The sequence below is a fragment of the Marmota flaviventris genome, chromosome 7, assembly GCF_047511675.1.
Source record: "Marmota flaviventris isolate mMarFla1 chromosome 7, mMarFla1.hap1, whole genome shotgun sequence".
Classification (NCBI taxonomy): Eukaryota; Metazoa; Chordata; class Mammalia; order Rodentia; family Sciuridae; genus Marmota; species Marmota flaviventris.
The window spans coordinates 113,496,865-113,514,402 of NC_092504.1; the positions used below are offsets into that span (position 1 = coordinate 113,496,865).

A 17,538-nucleotide genomic window follows, 5' to 3' on the forward strand; every position below is an offset into this window, starting at 1 on the left:
AAATTTTCTCCTGAACAGTAGAGGGTCAGGCGATGAGCCCCAACATCATAGAGGATAACGGTTTGCTTACATTGACACATTTATTTCAATACTCCTTGTCTTTAAATGTGTCTGTTCTTTGGATTTCTTTTGAATCAGTTACAATATCTGCCTGATTTCCTCATTGATTCTAAGTTTAATGAAATCTTTAACAAATGTTCATTTTTTGTTTGTTTTTGTTTTTGCCACTGCTGGGAATCATAGCCAGGGTTTCTAGCATACTAGGCAAGTGCTCTATCACAGAGCTATAATCCCACTATATACCCATTTTTATATATGATTTTAGAATGTGAAAATTAACTTGTCACAAGTATGAACCTCATGTCTTGTTTTACCTAGTGTTGTTAGACATTTTGGGAACACAACAAAGTATCTACCAGCAGATGATTGCATAATAAAAGTGTTGTATATATTATGTATGTTGTATATATTTATATTTTATATAATATTGTGGAATAGTATCCATCCATGAAGATGAGTAAAGTCTGGCATTTTGGACAATACAGATGGAATTAGAGGAAATTATGTTAAGTGAAATGAACCAGGCACAAAAAGTCAGATATCATATAATCTCACTTATATGTGGAATTTTAGAAAAGTTCATCTCATACAAATTGAGAGTACACTGGTAGTTTCCAGAAACTGGAAAGAGTATAGGAGATAGGGGATGGGGAGAAGTTACTCAATGAGCATATCTCATTTAGAAGTAAGTTCTGGTGTTCTGCATAGTAAGTGACTATTATCAAAAATAATATATTGTGTATTTCAAAATGAAAGGGAGAACTTTGAATATTTTCCCACAAAGACATGATAAATGTTTAAGGTGATAAATATGCTAATTATCCTAATTTGAATATTACAGAAAGTATAACTATATTAAAACATCACATTGTACCTCCTAAGTATTCATCATAATCATTATGCCAATCAAAAGAAAATTTAAAAACATAACTAAGTAACTCTTATGACCATCATACAAGCAGTACATTAGAAAAACTAGAAAACAAAAAAGAGGGTCCCAAAAATATTAAGGAAATCTCAAAAAGTGCCATATAATTGGGAAATTGGGGGGAGGAGATTTAGTTTAATGAAGCTAAATTAAATTAAAAAACAAAAAACACAACAAATCCCAAAGTGGGTTTTATGACTCTGATTTTGCTCTGATTTTTCAGAAACTCCAATTAGATTTTGACCCTTTCAGAGAATCTAACCAAGTTCAGGTCAAGTTATGAACTTTCAGAGGATACATTTGAAAATTGGGTGAAATTTGCATGTAGGTAAACTTTTACTCAGTTAAAGTCCAAATTTTCCAATAATTAGAATTATGGGAATGGTTTGGTTTGTCAGTTTTAAGAAAATTCAAGGATTGTTATGGAGAATTCTTTTGCTCTTGATGAAATTATTGTCTATGGAATTGGATCAGATATTCTATGGAGAATTCCATGCAGAAAACCAATTTTATTATTCAATTTGGTTTTGAACTGGAATTTCATGAGCATGAGAGCCAACCTGACATACTCTCTTGAAGTTATGTAATTTGTCTGTTTTGTAGGAGGATGTTAAGGCAATACGCTTCCTTTTGTCTCAGGCATTCTGAGTTTTGGCCCAGGCTCCAAAGTTGAAGACAAGGCAAGATAAGAACCCTTGAAGTGAATGATTTAAGACAGTCACTTATAGAGAATGGGGTGCTTGTCAGCTTGCCAGAAGCATAGAAATATATCTCTGCACCCAGCTGGGTGCCGGGTCAGCTGCAGAAACTCAGGCCTTCTCTCTGAACACAGTGACAAAGCAGTTGGGAGTGTGTGATCTCTGGATTTTAGTGGGAAATGGTTGGTTGAGACCCTGGTGATTGATTCCTCTGTGAAAGAGTCAGTCCAGTATTGAATTTCTTGACAATCAGATCAAAGATTGCAGTTGCCCAGGGAGTGGCCAATCTTTAAAAAAAAAAAAAAAAATTGGTGGACAAGAGAAGTGTAATATTTCCCAAAGCCAGAGGTAATAGCCTGGAAGACAGCCAGGTGTGAGTCATGGAGAAAGAACGCTACACCAGCAACTGCTCCTCTGTGAATTCCGCTGGGGCAAGAGTTGAGTGGCATTTGCAAGGAAACTCTTAGCCAAAAAAATTCATTGCTTGAGTTAGGAAATAGTACAATGTTAGAGGGGGGAGAGTGGGTGGCGATGAGAGTAAAGAGTTCCCAAGTCTAATCCGAGAGAAATGTTATTTGGACCTATGCCATGACATAAGGCCCATATTCCATATTGCAGGAGCACAGTGCCTTAATACCATGTCCTTTCCCTCTCATTTCTCCACCCTCTCCTCCTCCTAGGGGAACCAGAGGCAGCATGGTGAGTGAGACAGTCTACTGCCCCACATACAGAATTGCAGAATGTATGGGTAGGGTCTAAACTGGGATGGGGAGAAGCTATGAAAGACAGGAATTATGACACTGGATTGGTGCAATAGTTTAATAACCCCAAATAAGACTATACCAATATCCAAAAGGCACTGGAAGGTTGTGGCCTCTGTCCAATTTATTGGGCAAACACAGAAAAGTGGAGCCTAAGAAGCAGGTTTATAGAGTTGTGGTGAGGAAAAAAGGTTGTTTTCAGCTCGCTCCTCAGTAAGTACAGCTAATTTTATTAATCTGCCTCAGTTGTCACAGCAAACTTTCCTATCCAAGCATAAGATCACTTTTCACAGTTAGATATGGAGCTGATGACAAAATGTCCCACATTGCGATCTGAAATTCATATCATTCAGTGAACACAGAGTTCACAGATTTAATTTGTTGAAAATATTCTTGTTTTCATGGCCTAGTAGGATATTTAAGTTTTCTCTCTTTTCCTATAGAAATAGGAAATGTAATCAATTTGGGGTAGTGGTTATCTGAGAACATTTTGTTTTACTGGAGAGTTTTTTCTCCTTCTTGACCATATCCTTCACCAATGACTCCCCTTTTTCTATTCACTCCCAGCCTGAATGAAACAAGAGAATGGGAAGAAATATCAATATCATAAAAAGGATATCTAAAAAAATAAATTGAAGTTGGTGAATGAGAGAGACATTTGTGTAGCATACTACTGGAAGCTTACATTGAGGAAGGCGGTTAAACTTAGAATTTGATTTTCTTTTAGGTAGTCCATCTTGAGGTTCCATGATTTTGAAGCTCTTGGTCCTCAATCACCCACCTCTGCCCTTGGAAAATCCTGTGGAACAGAGGGAGGAATGGGCAATGGTGAGGACTTCTGCTATTAAGGGATTCAGGACTGAGGGATGGATGGAAAACAGATTGACAGGGAGGGCCTAAAAGCAACTGCTATGACAGACATCTTTGGAATGGAGTTCTCTGTCTGGAAACTGAGCTATAGACCATGTGGAAAGAAACAAAGCCATTCTACAATCTCTGGCTATCTTATGGATTTTATATGGGCCAAAATATCCACTTCTTCCCTTTTTAAAAAAAATAATTAACTGACACATAAAAATAAAAATTGTAGATGTTAATGAGATGCAATGCAGTTTTGATACGTGTATAAATTGTGTGCTGTTGAAAACAGGTTTAGCACATCTTCTCAAACATTTATCTCTATATTCTAAAAATGTTCAAAATGCCTTTGGCCGTCTCTAGTTCAGTCTTTAGCCTACATCTGGAGGTGCTGCTCTAAAACAACCTTGGAATCAAGTCACTCATCTTACCCCTGGCCCCCCATTATGAAATCCCCAACCCTACACTAGGCTTGCCAACATTGGTACCTCTCTGGCCTTCATGTTGACCTCTCCTTTTCTTCAGTCCCCAAGAGCTGATAATACTGTAATACTGCTTATCTTTGTTTCAAGGGCCCCTATAAGCCATTCTCACTTTTGCTCCAGATTTTAATACATGATTGATTATTTATATATTTCTGATTAGAAATTTCTTTCCCTTCAGATTTATCTGAGTATCTCCTATAAATTCTTGATATCTTTCCTTAGAAATACGTGATTCTGGATATGCCATCCCTGCACCCCAATCTGGTGAGGCTCCTTTTTCTGTTCTTCAAATGCTACCACTTTTTCTTGCCTAGCGCTTGGCACATTGTGCTAGAGTGAGGTGCATACAGGCCTGCCCTTTGCTCCTGCTGCAGGGGCCTCTGTAAGAGCAGAGACTTTATTTATTGATTGATCCTTAACACCCAGCATATGTGTGGCATTCATTAGCTACTTGATGACACTTAGTCAATGGGTGATGTTAATGTTTTCTGCAGGACACATTGTATTTTGAAACTAAATTTAAGAATTAAGAATTGGATTCTTATAGCAAAAAAAAAAAAAGTATCAATTTTCTAACACTTCTTGGCAAAAATACATATTTTGATCTCAGTATTTATTTGATCAGATACATGGAAGAACTTTCTTTATCTGGAATTCTGGGGTTGTTTATACTTCTCTTTTATGGAAGTTTTAGATTTATTATAAAAATTTAGCTCTCAAAAGTGCTTCCTCACTACATTGTCAACACACAGGAAATTAAACACATCTCTCCATTTAAGTTTTAGGTTACCACATAGTAGGTATTCATTATTGCTTGTTTAATGATTACCTTATAATCTTTTCAGAAAAGTGATCCCCCTAGTGGCTAAATTACATCAATACTTTTTTTTTTTTTATTTTTATAAAACCACAATTTGGCAACATACATAAAGTAAACATTAAGTTTCATTCTTTTGGTTTTATGTGATATATACTTGTGATATATATAATACTTGTTTTTTGTATTAATGAGAAGAGGAAGATATGGAAAAGAATTTATTACTAATGCCTTAAAAATACAAACAGTGCATTCTAATGATTATTGATTTAATGTATGCCTTTGAGCAATAATAATTCTTTAAAAAGACTAAAGAAGAAAAGATTTTTAGGTTTTATGGAAATATTAGTAAATATTTAAGGTAAAACTTGTTTATTATTTTAAATTTTTTAAATATTTTTTCTAATTTTTTTCCTACATTGCTGTGAATCTAGTCACAGGGAACATAGTGGCTTAGTGATATACATTTCTTATCTAGAATCAGATTATGGATGGATTCATAAGATTGTCCCTCTTAACATTTGACTTGATGCCATGAGTTTCCAAGAAAACAAATTTTAAATCTGTTTTTATCTTCTCTTCTTCATATTAGTGGAGCCTAACATTTGTGGAAAAAAATATCCTTATTTGATCAAAAATATTCTTAGCAATTTTTGCATTGGCTCTCTGGGGATGAAAATAGCAATAAAATGGGGTAACTCCAATTTTCATACTTACTTCATGTTGTACCTTAAATAATTACCTTCCAGTAGTTTAATGATATAATAATAATCTAATTTATGCTTATACTACAACTACATCCGTAAGTTAACATGGCTAATTTGATTTCAGAAAACATCTAGTCAAAAGAGCTTTTTTGATTTTAAAAGGCCTTTAGGGTATCCATACTTATACTAATAAAGTGGACATTGCTCAAATATATTTTGGGGTTCCCCTTTTTAAAACATTTCTTATTTGTACATTTTGATCATACGTACATTTATTCATTCTTTTAGCAAATATTGAGTGAGCATCTACCATGTGCCTGCCTTTAAAATATAATGAGTAATTCAAGAATTTAGGGAGTTGGGGTGGATAATAGTAGATAATTATAAACAGTGTAGTAAGTGAAATGATGTTGCTAAGTTCGGTTCTCAAATGTCCCCAAAAGGCCCAGGTGCTAAATGTGTGATCACCAGGGTGGTGCTGTTGGGAGCTGTTGGAGGTTTTTGAAGTTAGGGCTGGTAGAAGGTCTTACGTCACAGTGGGCATGTTCTGAGGAGTGTATTGGGACCCCAGTGCTTTTCTTTCTTCTTTGAATCCTGGCCAAGAGGTAAGCAGCATCTTCTATCACAAGCTTGCTGCCATGAAATGCGTCATCAACACAGGCCCAAAGCTATAAGACCAACTCGTCATGGACTGAAACCCACCAAACTGTGAGTCCAGATAAACCTTTGCCTTTATAAGTTGATTTTCTCAGGTAGTTTATTACAACAATGGAAAGCTGTCTAACAAAATGTAGATGGTGATAAACTCTTGTGGAAACACTGGGAAGAGTTGCTAACTCAATAAGAGGGTATCTAGACAGTTTCCAAAGGGAGATGATACCTGAGTTGTGACTTAATATATAGAGGGACATTAATCAGGGAGAAGAAAATTATTAGCTTATAGGAATATGAGCAAGAACAAGATGTATAGGAGGAAACACAGGCAGTCTCTGGTGGTGGCTAGCAATCTTTGACATTGCTTGGCTTGTAGCTGTGAAAGTACAGTCTCCATCTTCATTTGATATTTTTGTGTGTCCATGTCTTCACAAGATCATCTTCCTATAAAGGCACCAGTTGCATTGGATTAAGACCCACACTAATAACCTGTTTTATCTAGATTAAATCCACAAAGACTCCATTTTCAAATCAGATCACCTTCACAGATGTGAATATGTGCTAAGATTTCAAGCATATTTTGGGAGGATTACTCAATTCTTAACAAGATGACATGATTATGTATATAGGAAATCATAAGGAATCTACAAAGAACTAGTAGAATTAGTAAACAAAATTTTTAGGTGAAAAAAATTCAATGCACAAAAAATTGATATTTAAGTTGACTAGGTACACACAACTGGATAAAACATACTATTTCATTTATAATGGCAAAAAAATAAAACTATTTCAGTGCAAATTTCACAGTGAAAACTATAAACATTGTTTAAAGCAACTAAAGACTAAAATAAATGGAGGACCACAATGTGCTCATGAACCATAAGACTCAAGACTATTATAATGTCAATTTTTCCTTTGCTTATCTGTAGATTTAAAGTAATTTTAATAGAAATTTCATCCAAAATTTTAGGGGTAGAATTTTATAAGCTGATGCAAATTATTTAGGGTCATGAAAGCAATTTGAAAAGGAAAAAGAATGAAGCTGAACGACTCGATTTCAAGTCTCATTTCAAATTTACAGCAGTTGAAAATACCATACTATATTGGAAAAAGAATAAAGATCCAGGGTATTGAATAAAGAATTCAGGAATAGACCCACACAAATACGTTCAATTGTTTGCTAATATAGATTCCAAAGCAATTCAATGAGGAAAGTAGAACTTTTTCACAAATGGTTTTGGAACAAATAAATATTTATATTGTAAAAATATGTTTTTTAACCACTCACCACTATATAAATGTTAACTTGAAATGGTTTATAAACCTAAATATAAAATGTTAAACTATAAACCCTCAGGAACAAAACAAAGGAGAAAATCTTGCAATCCTGAGGAGGCAATGTTTTCTTAGATAAGACAAAATGAAACTTGAAACCTTGAAATAAAAACATAATACACTGGACTTTATCAGGATTAAAGACATTTTTTTTGAAAGAGGCCATGAAGCAACTAAAAAGCCTAACCACATAACAGGAGGATATATTTACAAATAGTGTTTTTGACAAAAGAGGAGAACACATGGGAAATTCTTATAATTTAATTAGAAGAGAGCCAGTAGCAACAGGGGAGCAAAAACCTTGTGTTAATTTAATGGGGCTGCCATAACAAAATACCAATACTACAGACTGTGTGGCTTAAATAAGAGAGGTCTATTTTCTTACAGTCTGAAAGTTAGAAGTACAAGATTAAAGCATCAGTAGATTTGGTTTCTTTTGAGTTCTCTTTCTTGAGCTTGCATATAGCATCCTGCTTTCTGTGTCTTTTCACAGTCAACATTCTGTCTGTGCATGTTTCTTGTGTTTCTCAATGGGTCCAAATTTCCTATTATGACGATGTCAGTCAGATTGTACTACATCCTACCTTAATTAATAAAAAATACTTCATGATACTTGAATAGAAACTTCATAATACTTGTGTAGATGTCCCATAAGAGTTATAAGTAGCCAACAAGAACATAAAAAGATTACAAACACATTAGTTTTGGGGCAATAACAAATGAAAACTATAATAAGATATAAGTACACATTCATTAGAATGCCTAAACTTTAAAATATTGACAATGTTAATAATAAAGCAACTAGAATTCTCTTAAAATGAAATGGCACAAGCACATTAAAAAAACAAAACTGACAACTTTAAAAAATGTTAACTATACACCTAGTATGGAACCTAACGATTTTGCTCAAAAATATTTATCCATTATAAGTGAATTCCTATATTTTCACAAAGAGTTTTACATGAATAATCATAGCAGCTTTATTTATAATAGTAAAAACAAATCCATAGGAACTACCTAAATGTCCATTACTAGGTGAGTGAATAGACATATCATAATATAATATAATAATAATAAAAGGGACTAAATCTCTTCAATAAAAAGTAATAAATCCCTACATCCAGCAATATGATCAATTCCAGAACCTGCACACAAACTTAACAGAAGCCATAAACAAATAGAACATGATTCTACTTAAGTAAAATCCTATCAAGGAAAACTAATCTACAGTGACCAAAAGTAAGTCCATGTTTGCCTGGGAATGGGTAAAGAGAAGGTTAGGAAATGACACAAAGAAGCTTTTTGGAGTGATAGAAATGCTCTGTATCATCACATGAAATCATTGCACTTAAAATGCCTGCATTTAATTGTGTATACATGATGATTCAATGATGTTCATTTTAAATAATTAGCAATTTGTTCTTCAACTTATTCCATTCTGGCTTCTGGAATGACATTATCACTAGGACTGCTTTTGCTAAGGTCCCCTATAACTTCCACATTTCCAAGCTCAAAGCATTTTAGACTCACAGCATCTGTTCTATTTCCACTAGACTCTCCCCATTAGCTGTGTTCCATACCTCTGGCCTCTGAGAATATACTGTTTTCTCAGCTTCATTTTCCTTTTTTCTTTTTATTATGACAATACTCTTTTGTTTTTATTATACCTCACGAGGTTGGTTTTTCTCAGTCATTCTTCTCTACCCAAAGTGTATATAATAGAGTGCAGTCTCAGAATAAATCTGTAGCAAGACAATATTATGATTCACAATCTGAAATATCTTTTAAAGAGGTTTATAATGACACTTTAAATAAATAAATTACTTTATTAAATTTAATTCCCCGTCCCCTCATTCTAAAAATGATTTTGGCTGGCATACTCAAATCCAATATATGCATTATTTATTTTAGTTCCTCTTTATGACTCCTTTTGTTCCAGATGACAATAAAAGTCAAATAAGCAGCAGAAGCAATAATTTGAGCAAGATTTGCTGTCTCCAGAGCCTATATACTTAATAATGATATAACATTTTTATGAATAAAACTAAAAGTTGTGATTTACTATTCATAAAAACTCAGTTTGTCTGTATTGTTGAAATTAGTTGTGTTTTCCTTGAGAAGAAAAGCAGAACATATGCAACTTCAAATGGTTTTTAAATGTGATGTCTACTTCACAACAATTCTAAAGTAGTTGGACAGTGATATTTTAAATTTATGCATACATGATAGTTGCTCTCCTTTTAAAATATTCCTACCGGTCACCATAGTAACAGATGCTGAGTCTCCTCTATGTGCCTCCTGGTGTTATCAATGTGAATAACAGCACAATATTAGAGAAAGGCAAAGAAGAAATCCAGAGTAGCACACCATAAGTCTTAATAACTTTAGTGCTCTTAATTTATATTTTAATCTACAGATACTAACATCCATTGTCTTATTATTATGTAATGATAAAGTAAATATTTCTTTTCATAGGTATAAAATATTAATATTAATGCAAACATGATTTGCATATGTATAGAAGAATAGCCAGCACCATCAATCACCATCCTTTTACACTGCTCTGCGGATTTCAAACAGTGTGTTTCTACAGAACCACCAGCACAGGTCAAAACACAAACTGGCCACTCACTCACATTTTGTAATAATTATTTATTTATACTAAATAATAATGATAAGCAACAACAAAAAACTCTAAATTCTTAAACACTTAAAAGATAATCAGACTAATAGATTTTTCTTTAAAAATGGCTTTTTTTTTTCCTTTTTCTTTTCTTTCTTTTTTTTAGTTGTAGCTGGACTCAATACCTTTATTTTATTTGTTTACTTTTATGTGATGCTAATTATCAAACTCAGTGCCTCACATGTGCTAGGCAAGCACTCTCCCTAAAAATGGATTTTTTTGGCTAGAAGATCTTTATCTTCCTCCCAAGGGGGCACTTCCTTCTATCCTTTGTTCTTAGATTTCTCATTATTTTTCCTCCTTCCTGAATAAGCTTTTGTTTGTTTGTTAACCAGTGTTAATCTTTTTAGAGACGTGTGTAATCAGCAGAAATGTCATTGAAGCCTGGACCTTAGGATAGTTTTTAACAATTATCTCTCCTCAGGAATAAATATGAGAATATATTGGTATCTATGTCTCTTTCTGCACCCTTATGAATCTACTTATCTATCTATATTTATCTCTGCATCTCTATCTTTCTATCATTCATCTATCTACTTTTCTTTCTATCTAGAGAGAGAGGAGGAAGGGAGAAAGAAAAAAAATAATTAGATATTGAATCTGGAAATGTTGGAAATAGATAGTCTCTTCAAATGAAGCAGGTAAATTCTACTTTTACAGTATGGAAAGTGGGGATCAGAAAATATCCCTTCTTTTTCCTTGTTTACTGCACTAAATTAATATCCTGTATATTTTAATTGGTATATTTTAAAAACTTTGAAAATAAAATTAAAAGTGAAAACTCTTTCAAAAAAAAAATGTGCTACCTCTCTCCTATGAAACTTTCTGCCCAATCAATGCATGATGGCCATTTAAAGGAGTTGTAGTTGAAAACCTCTTACCATGTTAGCTATAAATGAACCATTTCTGCACATAAAATTGATCAGGTAAAAGCTATTGATTGATAAGGAAAATATCTCCAGAAATAGTATGCTTATATGACACTAAGTAGAATAAATATTTATGACTTTGAAGAGTCATTTAAGTATTTTTATTTTATATGAGCTCATTAAGGCAGTTTGCCATTACTATGCTATTAATTATTTCTTAGAATAAGGTCTCAGCGTATATGCAGTTTTTATAGCAATTGACTGGTACTAGACAGGGAAAAATTCATGTTTGCTTCATCACTTTCAAGGTATTAATTGAGAGCTAACATCTATAATTTTAAATAAATTTCTAAAAGCACATGAAATGTAAAGTGAATTATTATTTAATTAGTGTACTTTCGTTATGGATATTCATTAAACCACAACACTTCAAGTCCTGTTTTAGTTTGGTGGCTCTTACAATTTCTTCATTTAGGCATTAGTAGTTGGTAGTTATTATTTTAAAACTGTATACATTCACATACAAATATACATTTAAACTGTATCATAAAAATTTCAAAACAAAAACAATTGCATTTAATATCATATTATCACTATATGAAGAAGATGTTTTCTTAGATGTTATTTCTTAAAATAATGGCATCTTGGATTAAAGAGCTTGGTTATTATATAGGCACTCATGAATCACCTGTTGTGTAAGAGGTCTCTATCAAAAAGAATTAACTCTATTTAAATCAGTCAGACACTATGAATTCAGGCTATTTTTCTTGCCTTAGAAACAGCCTTGTAATATTTGAATGAATGTTAGCATACTGTTTGAAATAAAGACACATATGTCATTGCTTCCACTTTGGAGAGTGCCTACCGAGTCTTCTTTCTGGCTCACCAAATAATAAAATTACATGCATAATTTTCACGTAAGGTTTAGATATGAATTCAGTACAGTTTACTGCTGTTTTCTATAATTTAGTGCTTCCTTTTACTAGATCCTGGACTTTGACTGACAGCCAACCAAGAAAATGAACTCCACATGGCTCTAGTCATCCTAATTCTATCAGAAGTAGCTGACTGTCCTGTTTCTTCCATGAAGAATCAGCACAGGTGTATCTGTGTTTGGCAACTTTATACTTCTGTTAATCTCATTAAACATTTATTAAAGTGTGCATTAAATGTGGAACACCACACAGTATTAGACACAGTAGTGAGGTCACAAAGCAGGAATGGTTAACAGATAAAAATAAGTAAATGAATGAAAAGCAAACTTTCTGCCATCAGAAGTTTATAATCATCAGGAGGATGAATCAATAAAACCATAAATAAGACCATTAATATTGGGCAGCAAGGTTAAGTATTTATCCTATAAAGTTTTTAGAAACATGAGAGACACTCACCCAGGTATTATAGTTAGAGATGGTGAAAAAAAAGGAGACAACACAGGAAAAGGTTTCTTTAGTCAAAAATAGTATTTAGTATTCTCTTGATTTAAAGAAACTCTTGATCATAAAATTAGCTGTTGAATTACCTACAGGCTTTTGAGGAAGAAAAAAAGAGAAATAGCTGGTGAGTTGCTCAGCAACTACTTGAGCTGTCTTCCACTTAATTTCAGAAATATTAAGATATACAAAAATTTTATCTTATAATTTGCTCATTAAGTCCCCAGTTTTCAATTCTTCAACTAATGTAATGAAATCGACACCGATGCATTATATTAGGTTGGAAATCATAATCTAGACCTTACATATATTATTAAAGTAATAGTTTTTATTATATTAGTATATTATAACTATATCCTTACATAATTATATTATATATTTTATATACTATATTTAACTTTTTATTTTTTTAATTTATTTTTTAGTTGTAGTTGTATATAATACCTTTATTTTATTTATTTATTTATTTACTTACTTATTTTTATTTATTTATTTTTTTTGTGGTGCTGATGATCGAACCCAGGCCTTGCACATGCGAGGTGAGCGCTCTACTGCTGAGCCACAACCCCAGCCCATATTTAAGTTTTTATTGACTTTCCACATTTGAGATGATGGGATGAGTTAAGAAAATAGAATTACACAGTTGATTACAGATGTTGCATGTTTAAAGTATGCATGGCATTATAACCAAGTCTTTATGTGCTTTGTTTTATTTGATTTCCACAGATTTCTGAAGTCGATTCTGTTATTATCTATACATAGTTACAGTCAATCTAATGTGGAAAATATTAGATGGCTGGCACACATTTCCTCAGTTGGCAATCACTGACTTTAGTGATTGGGCCTTGATTGGTGGTTTACACTGCCTACAAATAGTGGTGAATATCCTTTATTAAATAAAGTCTAGTGATGGAATTGTCAAGTCCATGGACTTTAGAATTAGCCTACTCAAGTTCAAATCCCAGTTTTGCCACTTACCACCTGCATGGGCTTGGGCTCTCTTTTTAAGCACTTAGTATCTTAGTCACCTCTCTGGACCATTTATTTTGATTTTATCATATCTCTTTGGTGTGTTTGTTTTGAACATAAAGAACCAAACATACAGGAAGTCCTTATAACAGTGGCTGGCACAGAGGAAGAATTAGTTATTATTAATTGATGAAAGCACTGTGTTCAGTGCTGGGGAGAAGAAGATTAAAATAAAGGTAAAATAGAAGAGAATAATTTCCATGTTTGGTTACATAAAATTATGAAAGGAGCATAAGACAAGAAGCAAAAATCACTAAGGATGAGTACATAAATTACATTATATCAGGAAATGACATAAAAAGAGTGGAAAACTTGGACATGTAAGGAAGAGCAGATCCTTGCTAGGATAGTGCAGGTTTGATCCTGTAGGCAAAAAGGACCTGAAAACTATACAGGAGTGTATCTTGATCTAACTAGGTCAAGCTGGCAATCAGAGGACAGTTTAGAGGAATGCAAGAGCAGACAATTGCAGAGAGCAATTGCGAGGCCTTTGTGTAGGGAGCAAAAAACATGAGAAGACAGGAGTTATATTTGGGGTGGAAAAAAAAAAGCAAATGAAGATTGATTGGAAAATAGGGAGGAGCTGGTTAGACATCACAATAATATATTTTTATTTGCATTGTAACTTCTTGGGCCCAAGAGCTCCTGATAGGATACTTAGCTATTTGCATAAAATCCATGATCACCTCAAAGTTAGTGATTAACAAAAACTGTGTCTTGGACTTAAAATTCTCACATTCACCAGAAAATAGAAAGTCATTGCACTTAGTTTTTTCCCTACTGCTGTCCTTCAGGAGTGTATTAGAATAGAACTTCATCGTAAGTTGTCAGAACTGGCAACACTTTAATGGTGATTTTATGGCAAGGTTTTGTTACTAAGAACAGAACACCAGATCCTTTTTCCTTCATATGGTTTCAGAAGATTCATTTCTCATTCTAGACCCACTGAAGAGTATTCAATCAAGTTATTGTGACGTTTTCATTGACCAAAATGCCTATTTCTTGTATGCTAGTGGAGCCATCCCTTTGATATTAGACAAAATCAGGATGATTTATGTTTTGTTGGTGGCAATAGAATTTGAAGTTACATATTTCTGATTAGAATAGTGCGGAGTTACAAAATAAACACCAAATGTTTAGTGTAAATAAATACTCAGTAAGTTTTTTGAGGCCCTATATGTTTATCACTGTGTTAGATGATATAGGGGCAATAAAAAATGGCTAACAGTACCATTTCTGTAGCCAGTTGTTTTAATTCAAATTCTGTTTTCAATCCTAGCAAACCAAATTCAATGACACATTAACAGGATCATCAGTCATAATCAAGTAGGCATCACTACTTACAAACTCTTTGACCTTGGACAAGTTACAAAACTGGTCTGTGGCTAAGTTTCATTAGGGAAATGCAGAGTGAAACCCCAATGAGATATCATCTTACCCCTAAAAATGGCCTTATTAAAAGGGCCAAAGATAACAGGCATTGGCAAGGAGATAGAGAAAGGGGGACACTTGTACAATCTTGATGGAAATGTAAATTAGTATAGCCATAATAGGAAATTCTTTCCTCAAAAAGCTAAATCCCACTATGAGAATTTACACAAAAAAATTGAAGTCAGCTGGGTGCATGATGCACTCCTGTAATTCCAGAGGCTCAGGGAGCTGAGGCAGTAGGATCCTGAGTTCAAAGCCAGCTTCAGCAAACTTAGCAAGGCACTCAGCAACTCAGAGAGAACCTGTCTCTAAATAAAATACAAAATAGGGCTGGTAACATGGCTCAGTGGTCGAGTGCCCCTGAGTTCAATCTCTGGTACCCGCCCCCCCCCCAAAAAAAAAAATTAAAGTCAGTTTTTTTCCAAGAGATGCTTGTATTGACACATTCACACAACATTTGCCCAGTTGTGGAATCAACCTAAGAGTCCATCAATAAATAAATGGACAAAGAAATTATGGTATGTATGCATACTAGAATAGTATTTAGCCTCAAAAAATAGAAATTCTGTGATTTGTGAAAATATGTAAAAAATTAGAGAATATTATGCTAAATGAAATAAACCAGGCATGGAAAGACGAATACCACATGTTCTCATTTACATGTGAGAGAGATTTAAAATGTTTTAACTCACAGAATCAGAGAATAGAGTGGTGGTTACAGAGGCTGGGGGTAGAAGGATCAAGGAGACCATGGTCAAAGGGCATAAATTCTCAGAAAGGTGGGGGAAAAAAATATATATATATATATGTATATATTTAGTTCTTTTGTATAAAATGGTGAATGTAGTTAATAGCAGAATCATACTCTTCAAAATTGCTATGACAATAAACTTTAAATTTTTTTAGCATGAAAAATGTTAAGTATTTGAGATGATAGACTATTAACTATTTTGATTTAATTATTCCACATAGTATTCATAAATTCTAATATTGCCTTGTACTTCATAAAACTATACAACTACAAATTGTCAGTTTACAACAACAACAAAGAAAAGGCAATTTTCACTCATTCTCCAAGATATTAAAGAAAGAGGGGGCTTCTATAGGCACCAAACCAGGCAATAGATATTTCTTATGCCAGTCTAAATAGATTCTGAGGAATCTTTTTTTTCCATTAGCAGAATTGAGAATGCTGAATGTGGTTGTATGTAGTGATAATAATCTTCAAGCAAAAACCTCACTAGGCGGAAAGAACATGATATTACAAAGTGCTTTGAATTCTTAAAATACCATTTTTTATAGAGCCATAGTAAAATCATTTGCCTCAGTAAATATGAATAATAGTAGCAATAATAAGTGGCTGATTATCATATTTTTCTATTTAGTTTTATGTGTGTTTTAAGAGCCATTTATGAAAAAAAGATAATTTTTCCACGTGAGGTCCAGTGTTATGAAAATGGCACCACTGGGGTCATTTCACAGGGTATTCCGTATTCCCCCTAGGACTCAGAGGGAGTTTATCTGTGGAATTAGAATTTCAATTGAAGACTTTTGCTTGCCTGAGGGCTTAACAAGTCGCCAAGTTAGTAGCTGTAGCAGTATCCCTGCTTAGAATAACTTCCATCTAATCTAAAAATACCTTTGTAAAGTTATCAATGGAGATGCAAATTTGCCTCACCACACAGCTTAAGAAAGCTCGGACTGAGCAGCCACAAGATACTAGTTTAAAAAAAATGTAATGCACTCCACTATTGTCATGTATGTAAGAAATTTAAAAAAAATAGAATAAAAAAGTAAGTAAATAGAAGGATCAGTAGAGGAAAGGGAACAGGGAAAGAAAGGAAGCTTAAGTACTAGGGACTTAATTATTGAGTAAGTTATATTTCATGCATTTATAATTATGTCAGAATAAATCTTAATGTCATGTATGACTATTATGAACCAATAAAACAAATTAAAATAAAAAAATCATCTCATGACACGTAAATTTTAGTGAAGGTGGATTATATATCCTAAAGCCATGTGCAATTATGGGAATTATAGGGCAAACAGGATGTTTACTACTTACATATAGAAAAAGCTGGAAAAAATTTTTTTTTGCTAAATTAATTGAAGATTAAAGAAAATGTTTCCTTGTTGATTATTTTAAAAAACAAAAGAAACTTCTGGGATACCTGTAGGAGTTGCATAAGCCAGAGAGGCCTAGACTCTGACATCTACAGCTAATCATAAATTGATTCTTCAAAGGGGTAACTTGGAAAACAATGTATTTCTTCCCAGTCCTGATGCTTCAATTCAGTAGCCATTATGAGTAGGAATGGCCAAACAATAATTTATTCCCTTTGTCCTCAAAGACAAGGAGATAGAGTCATAATTGTCCACAGATGGCCTGGGCCAAGACATTAGCTGGATGACTAATGTTGGCCTGGATAAACAGGATACTCATGCAAGCCCACACTTTGGGTGGGCTTCATCCCCAAGACTAGCTGACCAAGGCCTTAGTCACCACCTCTGCCTCAGATGGCCCACATTCATCCTCAAACATTTCATTTAGGCTATCCCAGAAAGGTAGCTGTCTGGTGCTGTATTAGTGTTCTTAAACATGTAGGAGCTTTTTCAAATTAAACCCAGGGGAAGACAGTCACTGTGAAGAAAAGTTAGAGGAGAAACATAAGAAAGCTCAAGTAAGAATGTTTTTGTCCAAAGTTCAGGGTCTAATGGTTGTCAATCTGAAAGCAGAGTAGACAAGGAGAACCTGCAGTCAAACATTAACTCTACCTGTCATTAATC

The 17,538-nt window shown here is 33.7% G+C and overlaps 1 protein-coding gene across 4 annotated transcripts in view; it reads left to right on the top strand.

Moving 5' to 3' along the window:
- Window positions 1–2,351: 2,351 nt before the first annotated feature.
- Window positions 2,352–17,538, top strand: part of Pdgfc (platelet derived growth factor C) — a 221,227-nt gene continuing 206,040 nt past the window's right edge. The window contains exons 1-2 of one of the 4 annotated variants that reach the window (XM_071614856.1): window positions 2,352–2,385; window positions 3,175–3,275. In XM_071614856.1, the coding sequence (XP_071470957.1) occupies window positions 3,195–3,275 (81 nt within the window). In that variant the 5' untranslated portion in view covers window positions 2,352–2,385; window positions 3,175–3,194. Of the gene's footprint in view, window positions 2,386–3,174; window positions 3,276–5,987; window positions 6,023–17,538 lie in introns of those variants that run through there. The other 3 variants (XM_071614858.1, XM_071614859.1, XM_071614860.1) reach the window with 3 other exon arrangements.